At 34.1% G+C, this 25,338-nt stretch overlaps 1 protein-coding gene across 23 annotated transcripts in view; it reads right to left on the reverse strand.

Moving 5' to 3' along the window:
* The window catches only part of Ppfia2 (PTPRF interacting protein alpha 2), a 454,825-nt gene that overhangs the window by 182,153 nt on the left and 247,334 nt on the right, over positions 1-25,338 (reverse strand). For 22 of the 23 annotated variants that reach the window (XM_074084029.1, XM_074084040.1, XM_074084032.1 and 19 more), the window contains one exon: positions 15,494-15,595. In XM_074084029.1, coding sequence (XP_073940130.1) covers positions 15,494-15,595 — 102 coding nt within the window. Of the gene's footprint in view, positions 1-15,493; positions 15,596-22,137; positions 22,157-25,338 lie in introns of those variants that run through there. The other variant, XM_074084049.1, reaches the window with a different exon arrangement.

Genomic DNA, 25,338 nt, shown 5'->3' on the forward strand with positions numbered 1-25,338 from the left:
ACTGTCACTAGTTATAGCTCAAATTATCAGAAAACTTGGCTCTGGTATTGATACAAAAGAAATAAGTGTCTGAAATTCTAAGGGTAGATAAATAAGTAAAAAGGATTCATATTTAAGGGTTAGAACAATATTAATCCCCAAATCCAAAATCTCAATTGCTCTGAATTCAAATTTCTGAGCACTGATGCTCATTTTGGATTTTCAAATTAGAGTTGTTCAACTATAAAGTGTTTGAAAATATTCCAGAAATATGAAAAACTCCAAAATCTGAAACATTGCTGATCCCAGGCATATCAGATAAGAGATATTTAAACTATAATCATTTCTTAGTGTGAAGATGATACAGTTAATCTTTTCAAAGATTAAAGACTTTTATTTATTAACCTACAATTATCCTTATGGTACTCTACTCTCTTGAAGCTTACAGGCATACATGTATGTTGGTTAAATTTAAGTTGTTTCATGTGAGTGATGGGAACTTGGATGAAGTTTACCCTGCCTTTTTCTGATCTCATTTAGTGTCAGTTTTTCCTTGAAAAAGTATATTCTAGCCCATCAACAACGTTTTCCAAACTGTGAATAGTGGTATGTTGCTTTCTACAGTAACTTAGAAAACATTTGAGCAATGATTATGGCATGTTGCAGTGTAGTGTAGGATGTAGAAATAATACTCAACCTCTAAGAGAAGAAACAGAATTAGGTATCATAATGAAACCATAGACAACTGTGATTAGAGGCTTCCTAAACCTTTTGATCAAATTCTTTACATTTGACAAGTTCCTCACATTTCAAATTTCACCTTCCCAACACAGAGTACAAAAAAAGCTGTAATTGTCAGTCTTTTGTGCCACACAGTGTCTATAAATTACACACCTTTGCAAGATGTGAACCTTCTGGGGAGACAGGTTAGGTGAGGCATTCATGTTGCTGCAAAGGAATTATGACTTTTATACTGAAAAGGAGAAACAATACCCTTACTAGCTTTGCCAAGAGGGTCTAGAATTTGGTCTTGACAGCTTGGGCTGACTGTAGAGGCTTTTAGTTTTTTCTTAAGAATTATACTATCTGTTAAAAATAATTCTCTATTTAAACTAAGTAGAGTGAATTCTTTTGTTTGCAACTAAAACTGCCACATAAGGTATCAGATTCTACCTATTGCTATCACCTTCCTTACATTGTAGTCATCACCTCCATGACATGGGTCACTTCCCATTATTCCTTACATATGTTAACTCCCTGGTCATTGTCATTACTTTCAGTAAATTCCGTTCACAAATCTTGATGATCTTCATTACCCATTAGATGATTTTTTACTCTCATGGTCTCAATTTCTACCTTATTTCACTAACTCACACCCAAAGTTCACTATAGACTCTGCTATTATCAGTAGGTGCAATTCTTCTATAATTTTAGTTCCCATAATGTAAACCAACAATCATTATATTTTAGCTTGCCTATGGAGGTACTCAAACTCTTAAATTCACTTTCAATTTTTTTACCATACGAATTTGTTGTTGCTTCACACACCTTCATTGTTTACTTACTTAGATTAAATTTTGCAGTTTAGTTTGTATAATCAGTTTTTTCCATGCTTCCACAATGTCTATAATCTGACCATTTGCCACTAGATCCACTGTTACCATCTTGTCCAAGAACCATTATCTCCTCTTGTACTTATCTCTTTTCCTTCTCATTGTTTATTCTAGAATAGCTGGATTCACTTTGTTCCACCTTTTCATATGTTGAGTTTTGATAGTTTTGTTTGTAACATGGTTATGCCTATGCCTGTAAGTCAGGACCATTGTACTTATTTTTGTCTTTGCCTAAGACATTCCACTTTTCAATTATCTGCATGACAAGCTCACTCTACCATCTTTTTCATGCTTTTACTCAAATGGGTGATCTTTGGGATTGAATTCAGAGCCTTGTACATGTTAGGTTAGGCAAACACTCTACCACTAAACTATATCCTCATCCCTTAATTAACTCTTCTGCAGTGTTCTTTTTCCTTTGTACCTTTCTAATGTACTATTTATCTTATGCTTGCCTTCTTTACTATCTGAATCCCAAATATTATTATATGCCAATAAAAAAGGAAGCCTTAATTTTTTTTCGTGTCTGTATCTTCAGTGCCTAAAAAACTGGTATGTATATAAGCATGTAGTTGCAAGAACAAAAATATGTATTTATTGAACAAATAATAAACAGTAGTTTATTGAAGCAATAGTACATACATTTATAGGCTATAATTCTTCAAAGAAATGAAAATTTGGATATGTGTCCTGAATAGATTTGACAGAAGTAATTGTTAAATTAATATCAAAGGAAAGAACAATATCATCCATGGTATGTGGAAGCAAGAAAGTTACTTAAATGATCACCTGTGCTTTCTTGAAATGGGGATGTCTGTGAAAGTAAGATATAGATGGACTGAGTCATTGCTATGATAATCATTTTGAAGAAAGGACAGTGAGGTGAGCTGGATGCTTTGAGCTACAGTGAAAAATCTAAAGAAAGAAAATTGGAATGCTGAGTTTTAAATTATAGGTCAAGGCTTGGCCAGAGAATCTAAGAGTTCTTATGGATGCACATAATAGCATCTTATTGAGTTCCTAAGATATAACAGAAAGAAGATAAAGAGTTTGATCTAACAGAGGCTTGAATTACAACATAACATTAATTCATAGCCTTACTAGGTGTATTATATGGAAATCTTGCCACAACTTTTAAAAAAAGGCAAATAAAGAAATAGAACAGAGTCTTTTGGGAAGATTCAGATGTGTCTGAGTTACCATAATACACAAAATACCAATAAATCTCTCTGTTTCTCTGATGAAGTCAATCCTATTTGTCTTAACAACCATGTAATCACTTCACTTAAAGCAGGTATTTTACAAAAAGAACTCTCTGTTCATCATGTCCTACTCTTCAAACTACCAACTTCTGACTAGGATGTGAAGCGACATATACCAAAAAATCTAACCTAAAAAGAAAAGACTTACAAATCAACTTCCTAAAGTATAATCTCAGAAGTCTGAGAATGTATGTAGAAATAGATGCTGATAGTGTTAAACAGGAAGTCTGAACCAAAAAGTTTGATCTATTTTTTTTATTGCTCAGTGTCTAGATCTAGGTAGCATCCAATCACACATACTGTAGCATCTTCAGTACCCACAGGTGCTACCCACGTTGATTGGGCTCTTTTAGGCAACTGTTGGTCACAGTTGCCACCTTCATAAATTACCATCACGGTAAAGCTCACCAAGGCCACTAAAAATCAAAGTGACCCAAGAAAACGGCTCTTCTCCTGAGGAGGGAGAAAAAAAATAGTGAAGACAAGGAAATACTAAACAATAAAGATAACGACAGCAGTGAAGAGATTGTTATCTTTTGGGGGGAAAATAGAAGGCAACTGCAAGTCCAATGAAGAAGGTTATGATTCCTTTATCCACCAAGAAAGAAATTATTAATACAGTAGCCATATTATCTCAGCCAAAACAGCCACTGTATTTAACAAAAAGGGAACTACCCTGGGAAAAGTATAACAATCCCTGGTAAAAAGGGAGCTGTCGCCCCAGCCAAGGGGACAGAGAATGGCAAGAATTCCAAGAAGAAACAGTGGTGATGATAGGCAGGAGGGAAAATGATGATAAAGATAAGGATGAATACAAAGGTGAGTATAAATTTGAGCCGACAATGATGGAAACAGCAGCTGACACCCCTGCCTCAGAGGATAAAGGCAAAGAGGAGAAGTACAATATGGATGAGAGTGATGAGGTGAGGAAGATGACTTTGAGAAGTTATGGAGACCATAGCAGGCAAAAGAAAACAAAAACCTGCAAAAGTTGTTATTGTGAAGCTGAGAGCATGACTAAGGATAAGTATGAAGAGAAGGAAGACTAATACCAGGACAGTGATGAGGAGGGTAAAGAGGAAGATAAGGAAGACAGGAAGGATGGGGGGCAGGGGGAAAAGCATTTCAAAGAATTACCTGGAAAAGGAAAGAAAGAAATGATCAAACAGATATCAACTCCTACACCATGAAACAGAAAGTTGAAGACAGAATCAAATACATCTTTCAATCTCTTTGTTAAAACCCTGAATTCTAACAAATCTGCTATGACCATTTTGCTGAAACTGCTCTTACTGTTTTGGATGTTAGAATTGGCAAGAATAGAAAGCTTGTCTATGTAGATTTTGAATCTGCTGAAGACCTGGAAAAAAGCCTTGGAACTTAGTGCTTTGAAAGTCTTTGGCAATGAAATAAACTAAAGAAACCAAAGAAAAAGAAAGAAGGATCAAGATGTAAAAACACCTTGGGCTAAAAATCTCCCTTGCTCAGTCATTCAGGATGAATTAACAGAAGTGTTGAAGATACCATAGAGATCAGATTAGTCAGCTAGAATGGGAAGAATAAATGAGTTGCTTATATTGAGTTTAAGGGAGAAGCTGACCATCATGCAGGAGTTGCAAGAACCTTTTGGATCTCCTAAAGCAAGAAGGCAGCTATCCAAAACTCAGTTTGTCAAAGGTCTATTGAAGGAGTCCACTACAGAGACAATAAAGGAATCATTGGATGGTTCTAATCATGTAAGGATAGTCACCGAACAGGAAATCAGATCCTCCAAAGGGTTTTGTTTGTAGATTTCAACAGTAAGGAAAATATCAAAGCTACCTAAGAGTCCATGAATGGTGGTAAAATTGATGGAAACAGAGTTACCTTGGACTGGGCCAAGCCTAAAGGGGAAAGTAGTTTTAAGTGTCATGGTGGAGGCAGGGGAGGCTTTGGAGGCTCAGGTGGTGGCAGAAAACACCATGATGGATTAGGTGGCAGAGGATGGGCAGTGTTTGGAGGGCTAAGAAGCATCTATACAGGTAGAGGAGAAGGAGCCCATAGGCCATAAGAAAATAAGACAAAGTTTGAATAGCTTCTTGTGCCCCTCTATCTTTCTCTTTTCAACTTTTTAGAAAAAGAATTATAGATATTTTTACTTGTTACCTGATCAAAGGCAGAGGCAAGTAAGGACATTCTAAGACAGTGTATAGTCCTGTGGTTTACTTAAAAATCCATATAAGTAACATTTCAAGAAAGATTCCTGACTGTTTTGACTGGATAGTCACATAAACTTTTTTAAATAGATAAGGAATGGAATTAACCCTTATCTATCAGTTTTGAATTTATATAGTTTCATCTCATGTGCACAACAATTTTATATACATATATATATGAATACATATATATATATATATGCATATATATATATATACTAGAAATAGCTCTCCTGATCATTGAGAAATTGAAAAGGAAAGTATAATGTTTTATTTTTACTTCAGTGACTGAGACAAATTAGAAGTTCTGTTTTACAGTGTTTAAAATTGATCTGGTTAAACTGATCAAAGTGGCTATATTTATTAAATAATCTGAATTTTATGTTGCTATGTAGCATCATGGAGTAGTTATAATCATTTGTGTCACTAATGGGTTAAAATATATAATCTAGACAGTGATGGCCTAGATTAAGTACATAAATCCCATAAATTTCTTGGGTAAAAAGTAGAAGAAGGAAAGTGAGGATTTGGAGTTAAAAATGGTGAATTTAGCTTGCTCCCTCGGTATTTTCTTTGGTTAATCAAAGCAACACTTTTGTTATCACTAAAGTTTTGATAAATATATTGATAGGAAGAGAATTCAAACTAATTATAATTTACATCAATAAGATGGTTAGAAAACAAAACAAATGTTTCACATACAAAGCACTGGGGCTATGAGATCCTCTTTAAAGTAAGGGAAGTTTCATATTTTTCTAGTAGCTTTTTTTGTCTTGGCAATAGAGTTTTACCTCAGGACCCTGTGCTTGCTAGGCAGGTGCTTTACAACTTGAGCCATGTCCCCTGTCTACAACATGTAGTCTTATATGAATCAATATGTGTTGTAGGAAGGTACAAACAAATTCTATCAAGAAAACAGTACCTGTGACCAGGAGCAGTTGCTCAAATTAGTAATCCTAGCTCCTTGGGAGGTGGAGATGCGCAGAATCAAGGCAAAAAGTTTTCAAGATCCCATCTCAACCAATGGCTGGGAATGGTGGTGTGCAACTGTCATTCCTGTTGTGTGGGGACTCAAACAACTTCTCCACAAAGAGGTTCATTGTCCAGGCTGGCTTGGGCATAAAGGGTGACTCTATCTCACAAATAACTAATGTAAAAAGTGACTCAAGTGGTAGAGCAGTGCCTGACTAGCAAACACAAGATCCTGAGCTCAAATCCCAGTGATGTAAAAAAAAAAAAAATTGGTACATTGATACTTGTGATTTCCCAATGGAAACTTAACAATGTAAATAGTGTAAATTCTTCTTTTGGATATTTGTATCAAATAGTACATATTAGACTTTAAAAGACTTCATGCTCATGGCAGGGAACCCTGTATAATCACGCCCTACTTTTTTATGCTCTGCTAACACATTACCCCTAACCCATTGATTATTCAAATTTTGCATTAATATTCAGGTGGATCTCTGATGTCGCCCTGTCAGTGAATCTAGCATCACATTGTTTAGAGCTCCAAGCTGCATGGTTATCTTCATGAGTCACATCATGGAACTGCCCCTTCTACTTCTTATGTATTCATTTGTAATAAGTAGATTAGCATTTTACATTAGCTTTGTTAAGATCCAGTGGGAAAACCAGGTAAAAATCTTACATTCTTGCCCATGATAAGTGGTCAAATATTACTATTTCTTATTTTCTTCAAATTATTCTCTCCATTGCCTTCAGATCTATGATGGTAGAACTTCATCCCAGCATCAATATGTCTTGCTAATTGCTCTGAACTCCTATGTTTTGTGAACATTTCTTCTGTGTTGTCTCTGAGTTTTCGCATATGGATTAGAAATTTATATTTGCTAAATTTTTGAGATCTGATTATGTAAACATTTCAAAAATCATAAAACACAGCCTATCTCTAAGAGTCAGAATGTATAAATGAACAGAAATGGTCTAAGATTAGTAGATGTTAATGAGTTTGTTGGCTGAAGTAGTCACGTGAAAACCATTCCCAGCTTCACTTGGGGAAACATAACAAAGTACTTTATGTTTTGAGATTATGAATGTTATCTTTTATTTAAAAATTTAAAATAGCCATCTTACTCATGCTTTAATTTTTAATACAAATCTACTTCATTTGATATCAATACACTTCCCCTTGCTTACTTTTTCTTTGCATTTGTAGTACATATCTTTGCCCTACTTTAAAAAATGGTGAATTTAGCTTAGCTCCTAAGTATTTTCTTTGGGATGGCCTAGGGAACCCTTTTTTTTTTTTCACTCAGGCATTGGGAAATACATTGTTACTAGGAAATCCCAGTAACTGAAGGTATTTATGGACAAAGGATAAAAATTGGGAGCTGCTGGTCCTGAAGTTGATTCTTTGATTTCTCTGGGGATTATAGAAAACCTTGTTGGCAGAGGATTGTTGTAAAAGGCAAATGTCATGACTCTTTCTTGATTATAGGGTTCCTAACAAGGAACCTAGTAAGGACTAGGCTGTTAATAACATGTTAATGATAATAAGGAACTCTTCATTTATCATGTCTGGAGTGCCAACTCCTGATTTGAGTTATATGGTAAAGTATTTTAACTTCTCCAAATCCCTTACCTGAGTTATATTACCTTATGAGATTTTATAGAATCATTGTGAGCTTGGGTAATCTTAAGAAAAAAACCAAATTTTTGTGCTAATATAACAAGTAGCAGCTGTCACTCTTTCTTATACCTCTCTGTGGTGATCCTGAAAAAATAGCCCAAATTTTTTAATCTGTTCTCCTTGACATATAGGGGTCTATGTTCTCTCCTCTTCAATCCAGGTGGACCTGTGACTGTTCCAACCAACATAGAGTTATAGAAGTCACATTTTATGACTTCTGAGTATATCTATTCAAAGTTCAGGAAGCTTCTACCTAGTTTATTGGCAAATCTGCTCTAATGTTCATAATGACTACCAGTGCCAAATGGCCAAGTTGCTAGTTGCAGTCATCAAATGTGAGCCCACAACATGGTGCAATATTCTTGACAACCAGTTAATCACTTTGAATCAAGCATATCACATCAAATTCACACATTAAGTAATGTTTTGAAATACTTTTTCTCACAAGATATGAATTTGCCTTCTATAATGCCTACACTTCTTCCAGGAAAACCATCTAACTGGATTTTTTATTATATTAATGTTGTTTTTGCTATAATCTTAGTTCTGATCAAAAACTCATTTGCAATTTAAAGAGTAATACAATTGACAGATGTTTCCAGGAATCCTTGCTAATATGATCACATCATTCAAAGGCAATTGATTCAATCATATTAGGACCCAAGAAGGACATGGTTTAAGTCAAGCTAAGAAATAGCACATTGCTATAGGTTGAGATGCTATCATCATGGGACTATGCTCAGAGTTCGTGGTACAAGTCATGTATAGTCTTTTTCTTAGAATAGATACAGGTCCTTAGATGAAGGTGCAGGAATCAAGGTCTAGAAGTGGAATTTATTACTATCAGAAAAGGAAAAGATATTTCCTTTTCTGCATTATCATACATTTGATGTGTATTAAATTTTTCTCCTTTTTCTAAGTGTGTAGATAGATGGATTTGGTAGCTAGAGAAAATGATTCTTTTTTTTTTGCAGAAGTGTTTTTTATTTATTATGTCTAAGAAGTATGCTTTCATAGGCATTTTGGGGGGAGATAGATGTTAAAAGTTTTGCTGTTTAGAATTTTAATAAGAAAGTAAGGTATAAAAAACTTATTTATAGTGGAGACTTCCCATTTGTGGTCTTTCAAAATCTTTTGAACATACACTTAGTATTTGATAGTTCCCCACATTCTGAATCCCATCTTCTCAAAATAGAATTCAAAAAACATTTCTGGGGGAGAGGACGGAGGCGGGGGGCAGCGGGAAGAAATGACCCAAACAATGTATGCACATGTGAATAAATGAATAAAAAAAAAAAAGTCTTGGTTATGTTGACCACTAGGTGGCAGATATGAGTCAGTCAACAAGAACTATCCTCATGACCAGAGTCTCAGAGGGAAGAGGAGGCATGCTGGATTAGGAGATCATTTTGCTGACACAGGTAGTGGCAGAAGCTTCATGTTTCTGGAACTGAGGGTATGAGGAAAAACGTACAAGGCTAAGAAATACACAAACTGACTGAAATCTCTGTTTACATGTTTCTTAAATGCCTTAATTTTTTTTTTTTAATTAAAACAACCAAGCTATATATACTGTTTTGTGCCATCAGGGCTTCTCATCTGGTAATAATGAAAACTAAATGTATGTTTACTAATATAAACAGATTCCTTAAACATATTGTAAAAGTGTTATTAACGAGATTCAAGCAACCAAAATTGCATCTGATAGCCTTAAAGGTCTCACATTTGAAATAAACCATGCTGAACAATAGAATTTTGAAGTTAAATCTAGAAAATTCAGGCTAAGTACAAAGAATGTTCAGGAAAAAACTGCCCAGCACTCATGGCAGGGATCCTATTCATAACAAAATGAGTTACATGTTCAATAAATAGCAGACCATAACTGAAGCTCTTACTGATGTCAAGAACATCACTGGTTCTTTGCTTTTTGGTTCTGTGTTGGTTTTACTAAAATCATCAACAGTCAACTATGGAAGACTGTAAGAAGATGAAGGAGATCATGACTAGAGAGATGCATACAAACAAGTGACTTTTAGAAAGTGAACAATAAATTGTCTCCACACAACATTGGAAGAACACAGAAAAGGCTCTCCAATCTATCTTCTTCATAATGTCATTTTTAGAAAGCTAAAAATGCTGAAGAAACTCAAGTTCAAACTGGGAAAACTCATGGAGCTTCATGGTGAAAGTGGTAGCACTGGAAAAGTTAAGGGAATGAAATAGGTGCTAAAGTTGAACAAACTGATGGATGTTAACCATCAAGTACATACTTAAAATTCAGTTTTTAACAGTGAAAAAGAGCCTCTTTGTGAAAATCAATGGTTAATAAATTTAAAGTACAAAAGGAGGAGCTTCAATTTATGACAGTACTTAGCATCTATTAATTGTGCATCTTCACTGAGAGCTACAGCTTATGCATATATTTAGTAAATCTTGTAAAAGGTTTTGATGTCACTCCCTTCTTTTGTTATACTTAGAAGACTGAAGGCATTAAATGAATGGCCATCAATCCTATGTTAGCATTCCATATATATGCACATGAATAATACATATACACATATCACACACACATACACAATGAATTGGTTTGGAATCTTCTGTACTATGCTCTACCTTGAAAAACAAAACATCTTTGGCAGTTTAAATATTTTATTTTACTATGCTCCTGTAACAATTTCTAAAAGCATACACTTTCTTATTAGATCTGAATTCAGTAAAACTTTGTGTGCAATTATTTTCAATTACAAAGAGCATTTAATAATAGAGGAGATGAATCAACTGGGGTATAATATATGCATATAAGGAAATGTCATAATAACCCCCCCCAGTACAGCTATCATATACTAGTAAAAACATTTAACAATAACATTTAAGTAGAAATACATTCTTCCATGAAGAATAGTTTGGTTACCATAATATGATCATTTAGCTCAACATTAATATCTGAAGATGAAAAACCTTTAAATTTGTTTCTTTCAAAACAAAATGTCTTCATCTTAAATATTGTGAAGCCCACAAAACATCTTCATCTTAAATATTGTTCAAAATACACTGTTTATTATGTACATTTTTGATAACTACATTGAATTAGTTGTTGGGAAGGCATCTTTCCATCCGAATTCACTCTTTTATTGTACTCATCATATAGCACTTTTATAGGTATAAGCACATGCATATACATGATGTATCCTTATCTGCATTAATTACTATGGTCTCCCATTTTTGAACTGGGCTGTATTTTCTACTCATTGAAGAAGTATGTTTGCAGAATGGTATTAAGTTGTGTTGGCAGAGGTTCGTCAGGAATAGGAAATTTTTGTTTAGTAACAGCAGGTGCAGGTGACTGACTCCATCAGAACATCTATTAAGATAATTCCTTTAGCACAAAACAAAAGTAAGGGCATGATAAAGAAGGTTTCAAATGCAATTAAGTCTTTCCCATTCAGCTTATGACCCATGATACTAAGTTATAACCTTTTTATTTATGATCATGAAAACTGGTTCTCAATTCATTGTTTCTTTTTCCAAGTCTTTATAACTACTGTATAGTAGTTACATTCTAGAACATTTTCAGCTATATTAACCATACTTTGAGATTCTCAATCATAAAAACATTTAAATAGTTCCAACAATAAAGCTGTTCTCTACTCTGATATTGACAGGTAGTAACTATATTAAAACTCCTTTACATTTTAATTTAATACTGATGATTTTGCCCAGAGCTTTAAATTTTATTGATCAATTTGAGTATGTTGAAATAACATCAGAAATAAGTCATTTCCTATAAATATAGCTTGTCTTAGTATTATTATGTATGCTATGACTACACAGAATTATTCATGAATAATACTTTATTTGGATCAGTTAGATTTAAGAGCAACTTTGATTTCTTTTATTCATTTACATATTTGGTCTGGGAACCAGGTGTTTCTGTAGTGACAGAAATGATACATGGTCATACCTTTCAGCTCTGATATCAAAGTAAATACATTACTTTTCACACAACTTATTGAAACTTAATTAGGACTAAATTACAAATATTTTTGAACAAACTCTGATTTTATATTAGCATTGTATCTTTGTATCAGATGTGATTTGTGGGTGACATAGGAATATGAATTTTTACTTAATTACTTGTGGTAGTACTGACATTTGAACTCAGGACCTCATGTTTCCTGGGCAGGTACTCTACCGCTTGAGCCACACTCTACCATGTTTGCTTTTTTCAGGTAGAGTCTTGCGATTTTTGCAATCCTCCTACTTATGTCTTCCATGTGGCTGGGATGACAGGTGTGTGACACAGTGCCAAGTTTTTTTGTTGGGATAGAATATTGCTAACTTTTTACCTGGGTTGTCCCTAAAATGAGATCCTCCCAATCCCTGAATCTGAGTAGCTGGGATTACAGGCATGAGCCACCACACCTTGTGGAATGATTTCTTAAATATATAGCCTGTAAGGTTAAGCCTAGCAGCAGGCTCCCTGGGTCTGTCACTTGTATTTGGCATGTCACTTAGTGCCTTAGTACCCCCATGCGAAAAACCATTAGCACTTAATGGTAGCTACATACTCTATACATTTGATAAACTTCATTCAACTTCCTCTGAAGTTTGCAGTTTCTATTTTGGGAGAAGATATAATTAATTCAACTACCATTGAGAGGGAAGGCTTTATCCAATCTATTGTTTTTGATGATACTCAAAGTTAATACAACTGTCCCTGTCCACTCAGAACTTCTCTTTGTGGAATGTCTTTTTGTGTTATTTATGTTAGTTCATGAAATATTCTAACTCCTCAAAGTGTACAGAGCTAGAAATTTGTCAGAACCCTTGAAATTAGAGCACTGGATTCTACTTTAAACTTATTAAAGTTTCTACTTTAATAAGTTTCTAAAGATTCTACTTTAAACACAATTTAACACAATCAAGTTTTCTTTAAGTGTGAGAAGAAAATATAGGTTTGTTCCTTTCTTTCTATGAGCAGTACGTAGATTTTTATAGCAAGAAGAATATCAACATGTAGAAGAAAGAGATGTGGATCTAAGTACAAGTAAATATAAATCTCTATAAAACTATCATATTTAACAAAACAACATTTGATAGAGCAGATTTTGGGGCAGGTGGAATATATGTTTGGTATTCAGCCACAGATATTTTTTGCAAGGGTGGAGAAGGGTCAGAGGTGATTATGCTAAGTTGTAGAGTAATTGGTACTTTGCACAAGGGAGGGTTCATAAATCTGTTTTCATTGACATAACCAATAACAAAAGTCCTTTATATCACTGCCTTAAGGAAGGTAGAAAATATTCTTATTTTATTCATATTTTCATTGTAACTGCTATTCATTCTTTAAATCATTGGCTCAATTCCTCTTTATGTTTTTCCTCCTCTGACTCCTGAATAGGTATTTCAAGTGTAGCTTACACTGCACCTTTTATTACCCAAGTCTCCTTTGCAGATGAACAGCCAAAGGTGTTTGTAAGATCATGGGGCTTATGATAATCACAATTATGCAAATGCAGGGATCAAATCTTCTAGTTCTCTAAACTTAGTCACTATTAAAAAGGAAAGACACAACCAATACCACAGCTGTCTGAATCTTGGGCAATGTTTCCTCTAAACTCTAGTGAATCTTTGCGTTCACTTCAATAATCTTGCTGATGGCCTCATCATTAAACTCTGGATTTAGATTGCCTTACCTTCCAAAACTTTTCTTTGCTATTTACTACCTGCGTGACATATAACAGTTACCTGACCTTTTCTGAGTTTGCTTGGTTTGTCTGTAAAATGGGGTAATCATAATGTCTCCTTTGTAGGATGTAGAAAGGCGTAGCACACTGGGATACTTCAAGAAAGCACTTTAGAATTAATAATGAAAGATAGAACTATAAAATAGGTACTGTTTGGGGTGGTACTTATGAGGGGGCAGGGTAAATGGAGGAGATGAAGGTGAGGGAATATGGTTGATGGGCTTCATATACATATATGAAATAGAACAGGGAGCCTCTTGCAGTTGCTTTAAGTGGAATGGGAAAGGGTTTGTCAAGAGGAGATGGAATGGCCGATCTAACCAATCAATGATGTAAGTCTGTTTAGAATTGTCACAATAAATTCTTCCAGTACAAAAAAATATGTCTTAATAAAAATGTAAAATTAAATGAATAAATGTTATGATAAAAAAAAGAAAGGAATATTAGGATGTAAATGAAAGGAGAAATACATGAAAGGTAATTAAGTGTTTGGTACATTTTAAATTTGACAATTCAATATATACCCAAAAGTACTTATCTCCTTGCATTCTCAGGTTTCTGCTCCTACTTTTACATTTGTCTATACTGTATTACATCAGGAAATGCAGCATGAAGTATTAAAATACAAAATACTGGGATAGAGCAGAATAAATCTCATAGAAGAAAAAAGCTTTAAATTTCCAAGGAAATGCAGTGCTAAGTTAAAAAAAAAAATCAAGAATGGGAAAAATCTATAGTGAGAGAGAGAAACAAAATAAATCATCTGACACCTTTCAACTAAATCGTAGTGATCTAAACTGCTCTTGTAAAGCTATTTGAAGCAATCTCTGTGACACTCTTATGAAAGTCTTCATGAAAACCAATGCATATGCACATGTGTGAATTCTTTTTACTACACAATAAGACCCTGATGAACAAAGACAGAAATTGAGTTTGATCACATAACCGTTATGCATGCAATTCCATCTCTCTTCATAGGCACAAGCCACAGTTTGTGGAATTATATTTTTATATTGCTAAGACCAAGCTTAAAATGAGTGGGTCACTAACTGTGTTTTCTCTCCATTAATCTGTTAAGAATATGACAATTAAAATGTATTCCACCTGTTTAATATTTAAATTGAACTTCTATCCACATGAAAGTGGTTTCTACTTTCTTTTAACAGCAAAGAAACTATGCTCACTTATGAGCAATATGATAATTTAAATATTTAATGAAATTTAATGACTTTTCTTCTGAACTAAAAAATATAGCATCTTTGATCTAATTCTGCACTTTACTATTACATGACATCTCACCTGACTAATAGGATACAAGAGTTTCCAACAGTAGAATGTAGAAACTTCTACGAGTTTCATGAAATCATAATGTATATCAAAACTGAAAGTTTCCTTGGAGACTTTCTGAAATATAAATGGTAGCCCCCCTTCTTGTTTTTTCTTTGCAATATTGGGGATTGAATCCAGGACTTCATGCATGTTAGGCAACTACTCTATCATTTGAGCCAATCCACCAGCTATGGTAGGCCTCTTTTAATTGACTGAGGCTATCCAATGGTTTTCTATCTGCAACACCTTTTTATTTTGTTTGCTTTTGTTTTTAAATAAATTCTTTGTTAGAATGAAGTGTGGACCAAATCCAGGAGGCTTCATCATAGCACTTCATCATTTAAATTCTTATTCCTCCCTGAAATCTTTCCTTTTTTGCCCATTTCCAGCCTCTGAGGTGTTCGCCCTCCAAGGCATCCATTTGAAAGTTTGAAGTTCATTATTGAAATGTATCCCTTCTTTTTAAAGGCCAATAAAGTAAAGACCAGAAGGAATAAGAACATTTTCTAAGGCAACATAGTGATTAGACAAAACTATAATTTAGGTTTCCTGTCCTTTTATTTTAGGTTTTGAGGTATACTCTCCTTTTTAAAAGTAACTAGCTGTGAGTTGGTGTCTGCATAAAATAATCTTAAGGTTTTTAAAAGATGTATACTAGATATAAGGCACTGAACTGTATTGTGGAATTAATTCCAAGAAATTGATTTATACTTACTCTTGTGTTGTTTCTTTCAGCTTTAAGTTCAGAAATCTCTTCTTCTTTTTCTAGAAGTTGTTCCCTGCATGCATTCAATTCTTTTGTCAGTGCAGCAAATTCCTGGAAAAGGTATAAAAATATTTCAAGACATATTCTAGATATAAAAAATAAATTCAGGGCTGATGGAGTGGATCATGTAGTAGAGTGCCTGTCTAGCAAGCTTAGCAAGCCTGAGGCCCTGAGTTCAAACCCCAGTTCCACAATAATAATAATAACAAATTAAGCAGGAAGAACAAAATGCAAAATACAAACTTTTGAATGGGAAAAACTGACTTAGTTGGCTGGCTAATATATATTGCTATTATTAAAGTATTTTATTCTATTGTTTAAAAATTGTTAATATGTGGTATTTATCATATGCATTTTATCATAATGCTTTGCTTAGCTGGTTATATAAAATATGTTTCAATAATATCACATCACATTGAACTTAATATGAGAACTTATTGCTACAATAATTGGCTTGGCTAGTTTTGTGAACAGCTCCAAAAATCTGACATTTTGATTCTTATATAGCAATGTTCAGATAGAGTATGTTTGATCATCGATGCACAAAACACTGATAAATGTACTATATAGAGATTAAATAATTTATTTCTTAATAAGGTAAAAAAAGGGGAATCTGCCCATTACTTACAGTGTAAATGTATCAAAGTTTCAACAACACTACCTGTGATTATTTTATTAATGTGTGTATTGTTCAGTGTTTGTGAAAAGTAAGCTCCAGGTAGGCAGGGACTTTAATGTGCTCACTACTGTACCATCAGTGTCTAGGATGAAGTGGGTGTTCGTTCAATTAATGCTTACTTTCAACAAGAGAAAATGGGTCAGCATGTAACCAAAAAAATCAAGGGTTCTGGGGTAATCCTATCTTCATGTGCTTAAATACATTTTATATGAATCTTCAATGGCTTCCTTTCCCAAAATGAGATCAGAAATCATAGGATTGTGAGGATTTTTTTACCATTAAAAAGACTACTTAATAAGAAAATCAAGAAATTTAATTAAACTCTTACCCCAGTTCAAGTTATGAACAAATACAGTTTACATTTGAAAAATGGTAAACAGATCCCCACTCTCATTAAACCCTTTAAAATGATTCTTAGTAGTAAAATCAATGCTTATCAAATATTTAAATATTTGGGACAACTTAGTTTCAGGCTAAAAGAAACTCTCAGAATATAAAAAAACAAATGAAAAAAGAAATGGGGGAGACAGGTTTGGTTAAGTTAAACTCTGTGAAGGCAAACTTAGTAAAAAGTAAACGAATATGATGACTACCCAAAGCTGGAAAAGGTTTGGGGTTTATATTTTTGTTTGCTTCAAACCACTTATTTTGCTGAGTTTCTCTGAATGGCATACCCAGTGAGTACTTCAAAGACCTCAGAGTAGACTCTAGGGCTTAGAAAGTAGATGAAAGACTACATTGTTACATTTGGCTGGAATTACAGATAAACGTTTTCTCCCAATTGCTGCCTGCTTAATGATGGGAGAAAGAAGAGACATAAAGATTCTGTCTTGTGTGTTATTAACACACAGACATTTAAAATAATCTTATTACATATTATAATATCGACTAAGGTATAACATAAATCAAATTTCTATATTTAACAGCATAGCAATCTTAAAACCATATATATGTGTCAATATTTCTAAAGATTAATTTGCTGTCTATAAAAGGAATAAATAGAGTATTTCGTGATTTTAATATTAGATACATCCAAGTGTGCGAAATTATGAATGTGTTTTGTGTTTTGACTTCTCCTTATGTATTCTTATTATCAAAACTCTCTACAATGAAGGAATACTGGTGGTTTTTTTTGCTTAGAGAAAATATAAATCTCTAAGTGCATGGAAACAAATGTATATTTAAAAGGGTAGAAATTAGTCAAGATGTTACTGGTAATAGATAACCTGATATTTCTTTGTTATCATAGTAGTGATTCTGAGTAGCCTGCTTAGTGGTTCTATGTATTATGATTAATCTTACATTTATTAACTTCCTAGCAATTCAGGACACTATTTTCATATTTGTTATCTTGTCTTGTTCTATAAATTCCTAGTAAGGGAGTATTATTCCCATCTAATGAAAAAGAAAATGAATTTCTTAAGATAATTTTTAAGATGTAAATTTACAAAGCTCATACACAGTAGGGATGTGTTAGCTCTGAGTGTAGTTGTCTACGCTTCAAGTTTATTGCTTTTCTACTACATCATTTTGGATCTAGCTGTTCATTGGGCTTATGACTCAGATTTGGAGTGCATTTAGCAGTCCTCTTTCTTTCTTATCTGAAGCATTAAGTAACCATTACTATAATTATCTTGCATGATGTCCATTAATCCAAAGGAAGTATGAGGAAGTGGGAGGTCTAAGGCAGGATATTCTTTCCACACATGGTAACAAGTATTAGAAAAGCAAGTCCTACAATCTAGAACTGAAATAGATGCAGATCTCACATCCAGAACTAACCACCAAAACTTTTTATACTTTTCTCCTGACATTTCTCTTTTCTGTGCTTACTTCTTCATTCTTCCTTACAAAATGAACTGAATAATGTAGTCTTATAAAAATAAGAATAATATAAAATATAGTTAACACTGACAGAGTCCTTATAATATGCCAAGAACTCTAAGCAATTCCTATCCCATGAATCTTAAAAACACCCTGTAATGAAATACTCAAACCCTGCTGAGACCTACAGAAGTTAAGTCATTTATTCAAAGTTGCTCATTTAGTCAATGCTGGAGCTAAGCTTTTGAACCCAGATAAGTTATCTTAGACTACACAATTACAATCTGTTGAGGTTTTTTTTCCCCTCCTAATCACAAGCTTCCCCTTTTAATTTGTCCTTCATTCAGTCTTTATAAAATTTATATTTTTTCCAAGCTCACAAAACTTTCAGAGATTCACACTACTGAAGACATGAAATTTAAACAGACTTCAGATTTTAAAATTCAAATAAACTAAAACATGGTCCTTTCAAAATTAATTAGCATTATTACTTACAGAATAATAACTACTACCATTTTAAGCTGGTGGTATTTTGTTTTGTTATGCTCTAAACTAATCATTTTGTGTGAATTAGTTCATCAATTACCTGGTTTTCAGCTGAGGACAGCGAAGCTTACTCTGAATAAATAACTTCCTCAAGATTATACAGCTAAAATTGACCCAATCTCTCTGATTCCCACACTCTTTAATATCTGGTCTCCCACGAAATCTTTTGTTCTCATGAAATTTCTATGCCTCTTTTCACACTTCCTTCTCAAAAGATCAAACTACCACAATCATCACCACGTATTTCACTTTTCTGTGTTCACTGGCTAGGATACAATAAACAAAACCACTTGTAGCATATCAGCCTTAAAATATATGTTTTCGTTCTATATTTGTAAGAATTATCTTATTATCTACAGAAAGAAAACACAGAAATATTTCAGAATTTTAATATTAGATGTCTCTAAGGGGTGACATTATGAATTTCACCTTTTCATTTTTCTGTTTTTTCACATAGCTATCCTTTCTAATTCATTTTTAAAGCACCATTTTGTTTTGTCAATGCTATAAATTGTCTCTATTTGTGTTGCTTTTATAGTAATTGAATTATGTGCTCATCTCCCTAAGTAAACAATATGATCTTTTAAAATAATGTTATTCTTATATTCTCAGGTCTTAGCATAGTTCCTAAAATAGACAAAACTCAATATAACCTTATTGTAATAATAATTGAATGGCTTTCCCCCCATACCTTGACTTTAATATTGAAATAATTTTTGAATGTATTATTAATTATTCTTCCTTCTTTTTCTGAGCAAGAGGATTATAATTTGATTAATACATAACAAATACAATAGTAATTTTCTCTGTAGCTATTGCTTTTGTCTATATCTCCAAAGGCCCACTGTAGAGCTGAAGATTAATAGTGTGAGTGAGGTGTTTGTGCTGAATGCAAAGATAGTGGAATGAACAAGAACATGTGCACCTTAAAGGAGGAAGCAATAATAAGATCATTTTCTATTATCTAGCACTTGGTGTCTTTTGCTCCCAAAAATTTGTGCATTAAGATTTATCATTTGTTCATTGGATATATCATAATGGTCTTAGTCATTCTCAAAGTGAAAGCTCATATTTAATCACTATGTTATTTATTTTAGTTTAGTGTTTCTCAAACTATGTTCCTAGAAAAGTTTTTCTATAAGACTTCAAGAAAAGGATTCCATGGAAAACTAGATTTGAGAAATAATGTATATTTTCTAAATTGCTATTGGAAATTCATAAACAAACATGAGAATATAAGAGATTATCAGAAAACTTGGATTCTCTGACGAAGAATTGGCAGCAACCTAGATTTCTATCTATACGAAAATGGATGAATTAACATGTGATGGAATATCATAGAAGGAAAAGAATTAATAAGTTAGATCTTCATAGAGAAAAATGGAAAGATTTCAAATGTATAATACTGAGCAAATAAATGTAAGAAACTACCAAACATAAAACAGAGTATTGTCAGAAACAGTTCCATAAGGGATAAATGTTAAAACTTCATTCATACTTCACCATGCTAATCTAAAACCAGTCCATAGGAAAAGCCAAGCTTGCCCAGAATCACTGGAACAGGGGGAATAGATCAGCTACTAGCCAAAAACATTCAGCAGTTTTTCAGACCAGTCATTATGCTTCCCAATCATAGTCTACAAATGTCTTATTTTTCCTAAGGAACAAAATTACTTTCTCCACTCTATTTTTTCCCTTGGGATTTTAAAGAGTGGTTAGGATCTAGAACACGCAGTACCATAAAAACCCTCAGACCAGGGAGCGGTGCCCTGTTCTTAGCTTGTGCCCATGAACTTCACTCCCACATTCCCATGAGTGCACTACGTGATGGACACCGAGCTCAGTGCTGCGAGGATGACAGTAAGGAAAGCAAGTGAGGGACTCTGCTCTCCATGTGCATTTGGGCATTCGCCTTTCAAACTGCTCTTCCTCTGGATACAACTTTCCCAGCTGCATTACATCCTTCACTGCACTAAGTAAAGCATTATGTCCTTTAAAAGACAGGAAAATAAAATGACTCTTTTTTTCCTGTTAGCAACTTAAAAATTTTGATAGTGTGTTTCCTATACACTAACCCAAAAGTTATCTAATTTCTGTGCACTTCTACTATTACAAGTTATAAGTCTTTGTTTTTATGGAGGTTTTAAACTTCATTTTATTTTTATTATTGTTGCTGGGGGTACATTGTGACATTTACAAAAGTTCTTACAATATATCATAGTTGAATTCACCCCTCCATCATTCTCCTTTATTCCTTCCTCCCCCATTCCTGTAACAGTTTTAGCAAGTCTCATTTTTCCATTTTCGTACATAAGTACATGATATTTCCAGTACATTCAGTCTCATACTTCCTTTCAATTATACCTTCCCCTGGTACCAATCCCCAGACAAGACTTATTTTACTTTCCTGTACTTCGTTTTTGAAAACAAAAGGCATTTTTGTTTAAGGTAGCTCTACAGGGAGTTTCCTTGTGACTTTTCAATGTATATATGCATTATAAATCTAAAGATACTCTAAGTCAGCTAAGTTCTCTGTGTTAACCTTTTTTTCTCTGCTCCTGTCTGTCATTCTTCTCTTAAACTATTGCTTCTTTTTGTTTGTTTGCTTTGGCAACACTGGACTTTAAACTCAAAGCCTGTGCTTGGTAAACAGGTGCTCTACCACTTGAGTCATGCCCCCAAGCCTTTATGCTTTTAGATATTTTTTGAATAGGGACTAGCTTTTTTGCCTATGGCTGGCCTCAGACCACCATCCTCCTACCTATACTTCTCCTGTAGATGAGATTATAGATACAACCACTATGCCTAGTTTATTCGTTGAGATAGGGTCTCACTAATTTTTGCCCAGGCTGGCCTTGAACTGCAATCCTCCTCATCTCTGCCTCCTAAGTAACTAGTATTACAGATGTGCACCAGCATGTTTAGCAAACTATTGTTTCTTGAGCACTTATTTTAAGCTAGTAGCACTGTTCAGAAACTTTATATATGTTATATTATTTATTCATCATGGCAGACATTTCCAGAACACAAGTAAGAAAATTTAGATAAAAGAAACTCGGATGAGGTTGCTCTAGCAAGGCCCATTGCAATACATGGCAATATTACTGCTAGTAGCAATACCCCTCAAATCTGTCAGATCTCAAAGCAAAGGTCACTTGCCTTTGCATCTTAACTGTGGTGTCACCATCCTGTGCTGGCATTTGAGCTAAAACGAGCCTGACTAATTCATAATGTTAGTGTCTGAGCTGCTAATATCTCAAATGATAGCCCTTAGGTGAATGGGTGTTGTCAATTGTTTTTTGTTTGTTTGTTTTGAAACAAGGTCTCATTGTGTAGCCCAGGCAAGCCTCAAACTCCCGATCCTCCTGCCTTAGCCTCCCATGTGCTGCAGTTACAGGTAGGCACCACCCCATCGCACGTATGCATCCTCAATCACTTTAATGCAAAGACAGACACTTCTCTTGCTTTAGTCCCTGCATGTGTGATACATGAGGTGGAAAATCCGTTGTCAAATAGAGATTCACTCATTTCTATGCCTACTTACATTTTATAAGAGTATCTGGGCAGGAGAAGAAAAGGTGAACACACTCAGGACTTCCCCTGGTCATCCATCCTCTTCTCTTCAACTTATTCTTCCTTCTACCAGGCAAATCACCATTATTTGTTAAGCTTACCCCCAGAGATACAGCACATTCTATTTTTACACACGTTCATCTTTAAATTCACTTTCCAATCTATAATATTAAACATAGAAGGACTACAAGAGGCTGCTTGTTTCCCTGACTCATTTCATAGGGTCTGATGACTTTGAGGTTTAGTTGTGGGGGGGAGGGGAGTATATTTTCTCACTTAAAAAACCTTGGAAGACCTTGATTTTATGGGTGAGTCCTGATCTAACAAATGCAGATAAGGAGAAGCTGCATAACAAAAAAGAAATTTAACCATTCAGGTTCCAGTCAAAGACACCAGATAGTCCCCAGAGAAATCTCTGTCAATTTGATGGCAATTTTAACACTCTTACAATTAAACTTGCATTCTCTAGTTTTGTGGGTCACTTAATGAGCAGACAGTGGTCTTATTCTGCAATAATACCTCTAAATAAGTACTAGCTAAGCAATCATGAGTGCAAACCAGCTTGAAAAAGAAGAGTAAAAAATAAAGGGTGAGTTGGAATTAACCACTTCAAAATGTTTTTCATGATTTCCTTTGGCAATGTGCCCCCATCCCATTTGCTACATGTTGGTGTTTCCTCTTTTAAATTCTTCCATTAATTCAGCATTGGATTTTTCTTTGTCTAGAATTGCACATAAATTTACATGTATAAGGATACATATGTTCTTCCCCAAATCACAAGGCCTACTTTTTAGAAGAGATTTAATAACAAAAGTGTTATATTAGAGAGATGAGAACAAAGCAACAGAAAATCTGAATATATTCCTTGGATATCTATCCATAATTGTAAATTAGCTGTTATAATTCACACAAATCTTTAAGATTTTTGTTTAGAAATCACTTAGTTTGGTAACAAAAATGCGTTTGTTTCATAGAAATGATGATTCCATCATTATCTCATTATATTTATGCATATATATGTATACATGTATATATATATATGTATATATGGATTTTTTTGCATTATCATGTTGTATAATTAAATGTGGTGCTAGTGACCTCTGTTTTTATAATTGCCTTCTAGACTCACATAAGCCCAGGGAAAGCTGTCATCCAAAATTACTGTGTGAAGCAGCCATGTCTCATGGTCAGCCCTGGGCAAGACAGCTTAAAGGTAGAATCGCTTGCATAACTAATGCAATTTGACAAGCATAAATGGACTCTAAGATTTTTTTTCACAAAACTGGTTGAGTAAGGTTGCCCAAATTAAAATGAAAGTGAGACTTAAACTCCATGCAAATTTTATTTCCCCTCTTGTTTTTTTTTAATTTATTCATATTCTAATTAGAGAACTTTTTGTTTTTTTCCCTAAAACTGCAGAATGGATTATGTTGATGTAAATCATGGTAACCTGGGGGATGAAAATCTGTCTAAAATCTAACATTCTACAAAAGCTATTTTTGTGGGAGATGTGTACATGAGTACCTAGTAACTTACAAAATCTTCCAATCAGGGTAGCTAGAATCTTGCAATCCATGGATGTTTGTTGAAATCAAACGCTGGAGCTGTCAGGCAGCCTTAGGCTCTCTAACAACCCAGTCATGTTCCTACCATGAGTCATTCATTTACTCCTACTGAAATGTGTCTCTCTTGTATCTTATTACCTCTGCTTTGCGAGTATACAACCACCCCAGGTATTTGTTGCTGCTTAACTACAGTCTGTGAGAAATGTTTCAGTTTGTTTTTGAATCCTAAAGGGCAGGTGGCATCATCACAGATTGTTGGGAACATATGCAAAGCAGGAGTTTTGGCACCCCAAAATTAGCTACAGTGTCTGTACTGTATTACCTCCTCTGTTGGCCTTAGACAGTATTCTCACCATGAGCTAGTTTGATTGTAAAAATATTACAAATTATATATTTTGGGGCTGAGGGTATGGCTCACATGGTAGACCACCTGCCTAGCAAGAAGATCCTGAGTTCAAAGCCCAGTCTCACAAAATATTTAAAAAAGAAATTAAAAGAATTTACTTAGGACCCCCAAAACATTGTGAACCTAGGCAGCACACTTACTGTGACTAGTGGAAAATTGGTCTCATATTCTGTTATCTCATTGAAGTGAGATATAGTGTGAATTCAAAAAATACATATTTTAAAGTGAAAGAGATCAAAGTTCATATTTTGATCATTAGCAGTGAAGTTTTTAAATTTTAATGTCTTACTGGGTAATGTACATAGTAATTCCCTATTAGATTGGTATGGCTAGAAATAAAGTCATCACTACAAATGCGAATACTCCAAGCCCTGTTTGTTAGGTGTCCAGTAAATGACATATTCTCGGTTATTCCTTGAGCTGTGTACGTTTTATCACATATAATTCTGATTTCTTTCCATATTAACAAAATCTAATATTTTATTTGATTCTTCAAGGATACAGAAATCATGTGTTTTATTTCATTAATGAAAACTGAATGCAATTTGAGGATCACATACTTGAGGCCTACTTACATAAATCTCACTGGTTCTATTTCTCTTTTGCTTTGAACAGTCCTAATATTGATCTAAATTATGAATCAGAGACAGCAGGATTATCCTCAAGAGACAGAAAGGGGACAGAGTCCCACTGAACCATTAGTGACTAGTTAATAGAAATGACGTACAGTCACATGCTATAGTAAAAATAACAATCAGCACATTTTTATAAAAGAAAATGTCTCATTACATCTTTTTATTCCTTTGCACTTAAACTTTTGCAAATAAAAGGATTTAAATTTTTATTACTTAAGTCATCAAATAATACTCTGTAATATGAATGTCTATAAAGATAGAAATTATGAGGAAATTCACTGTGTCATAAAACTATTCTTTTAAGAATGTGGCCTTGAACACTTGTTTCTGGTTGTAACACCTATTGTTCTCTCTGCAGTTCTCAAACTACATCATTAACACTACCCTAGGGCTCACACAACCCTCAAATGTCTGGTGTCTGAAATTAAATAACAACATAAAACATCTTTGAAGAATTTTCAGTGATTACAGTTGGTTGCTATGAGATGTTGTTTTAGGGGACCCAGCTACTTCAAATGTGGCCAGGATCCAGGGTTACTGCTCAAAGCCTTTTATAGATTCCCTCC

The sequence above is a fragment of the Castor canadensis genome, chromosome 8 (genome assembly GCF_047511655.1).
Source record: "Castor canadensis chromosome 8, mCasCan1.hap1v2, whole genome shotgun sequence".
NCBI classification, from domain to species: Eukaryota; Metazoa; Chordata; class Mammalia; order Rodentia; family Castoridae; genus Castor; species Castor canadensis.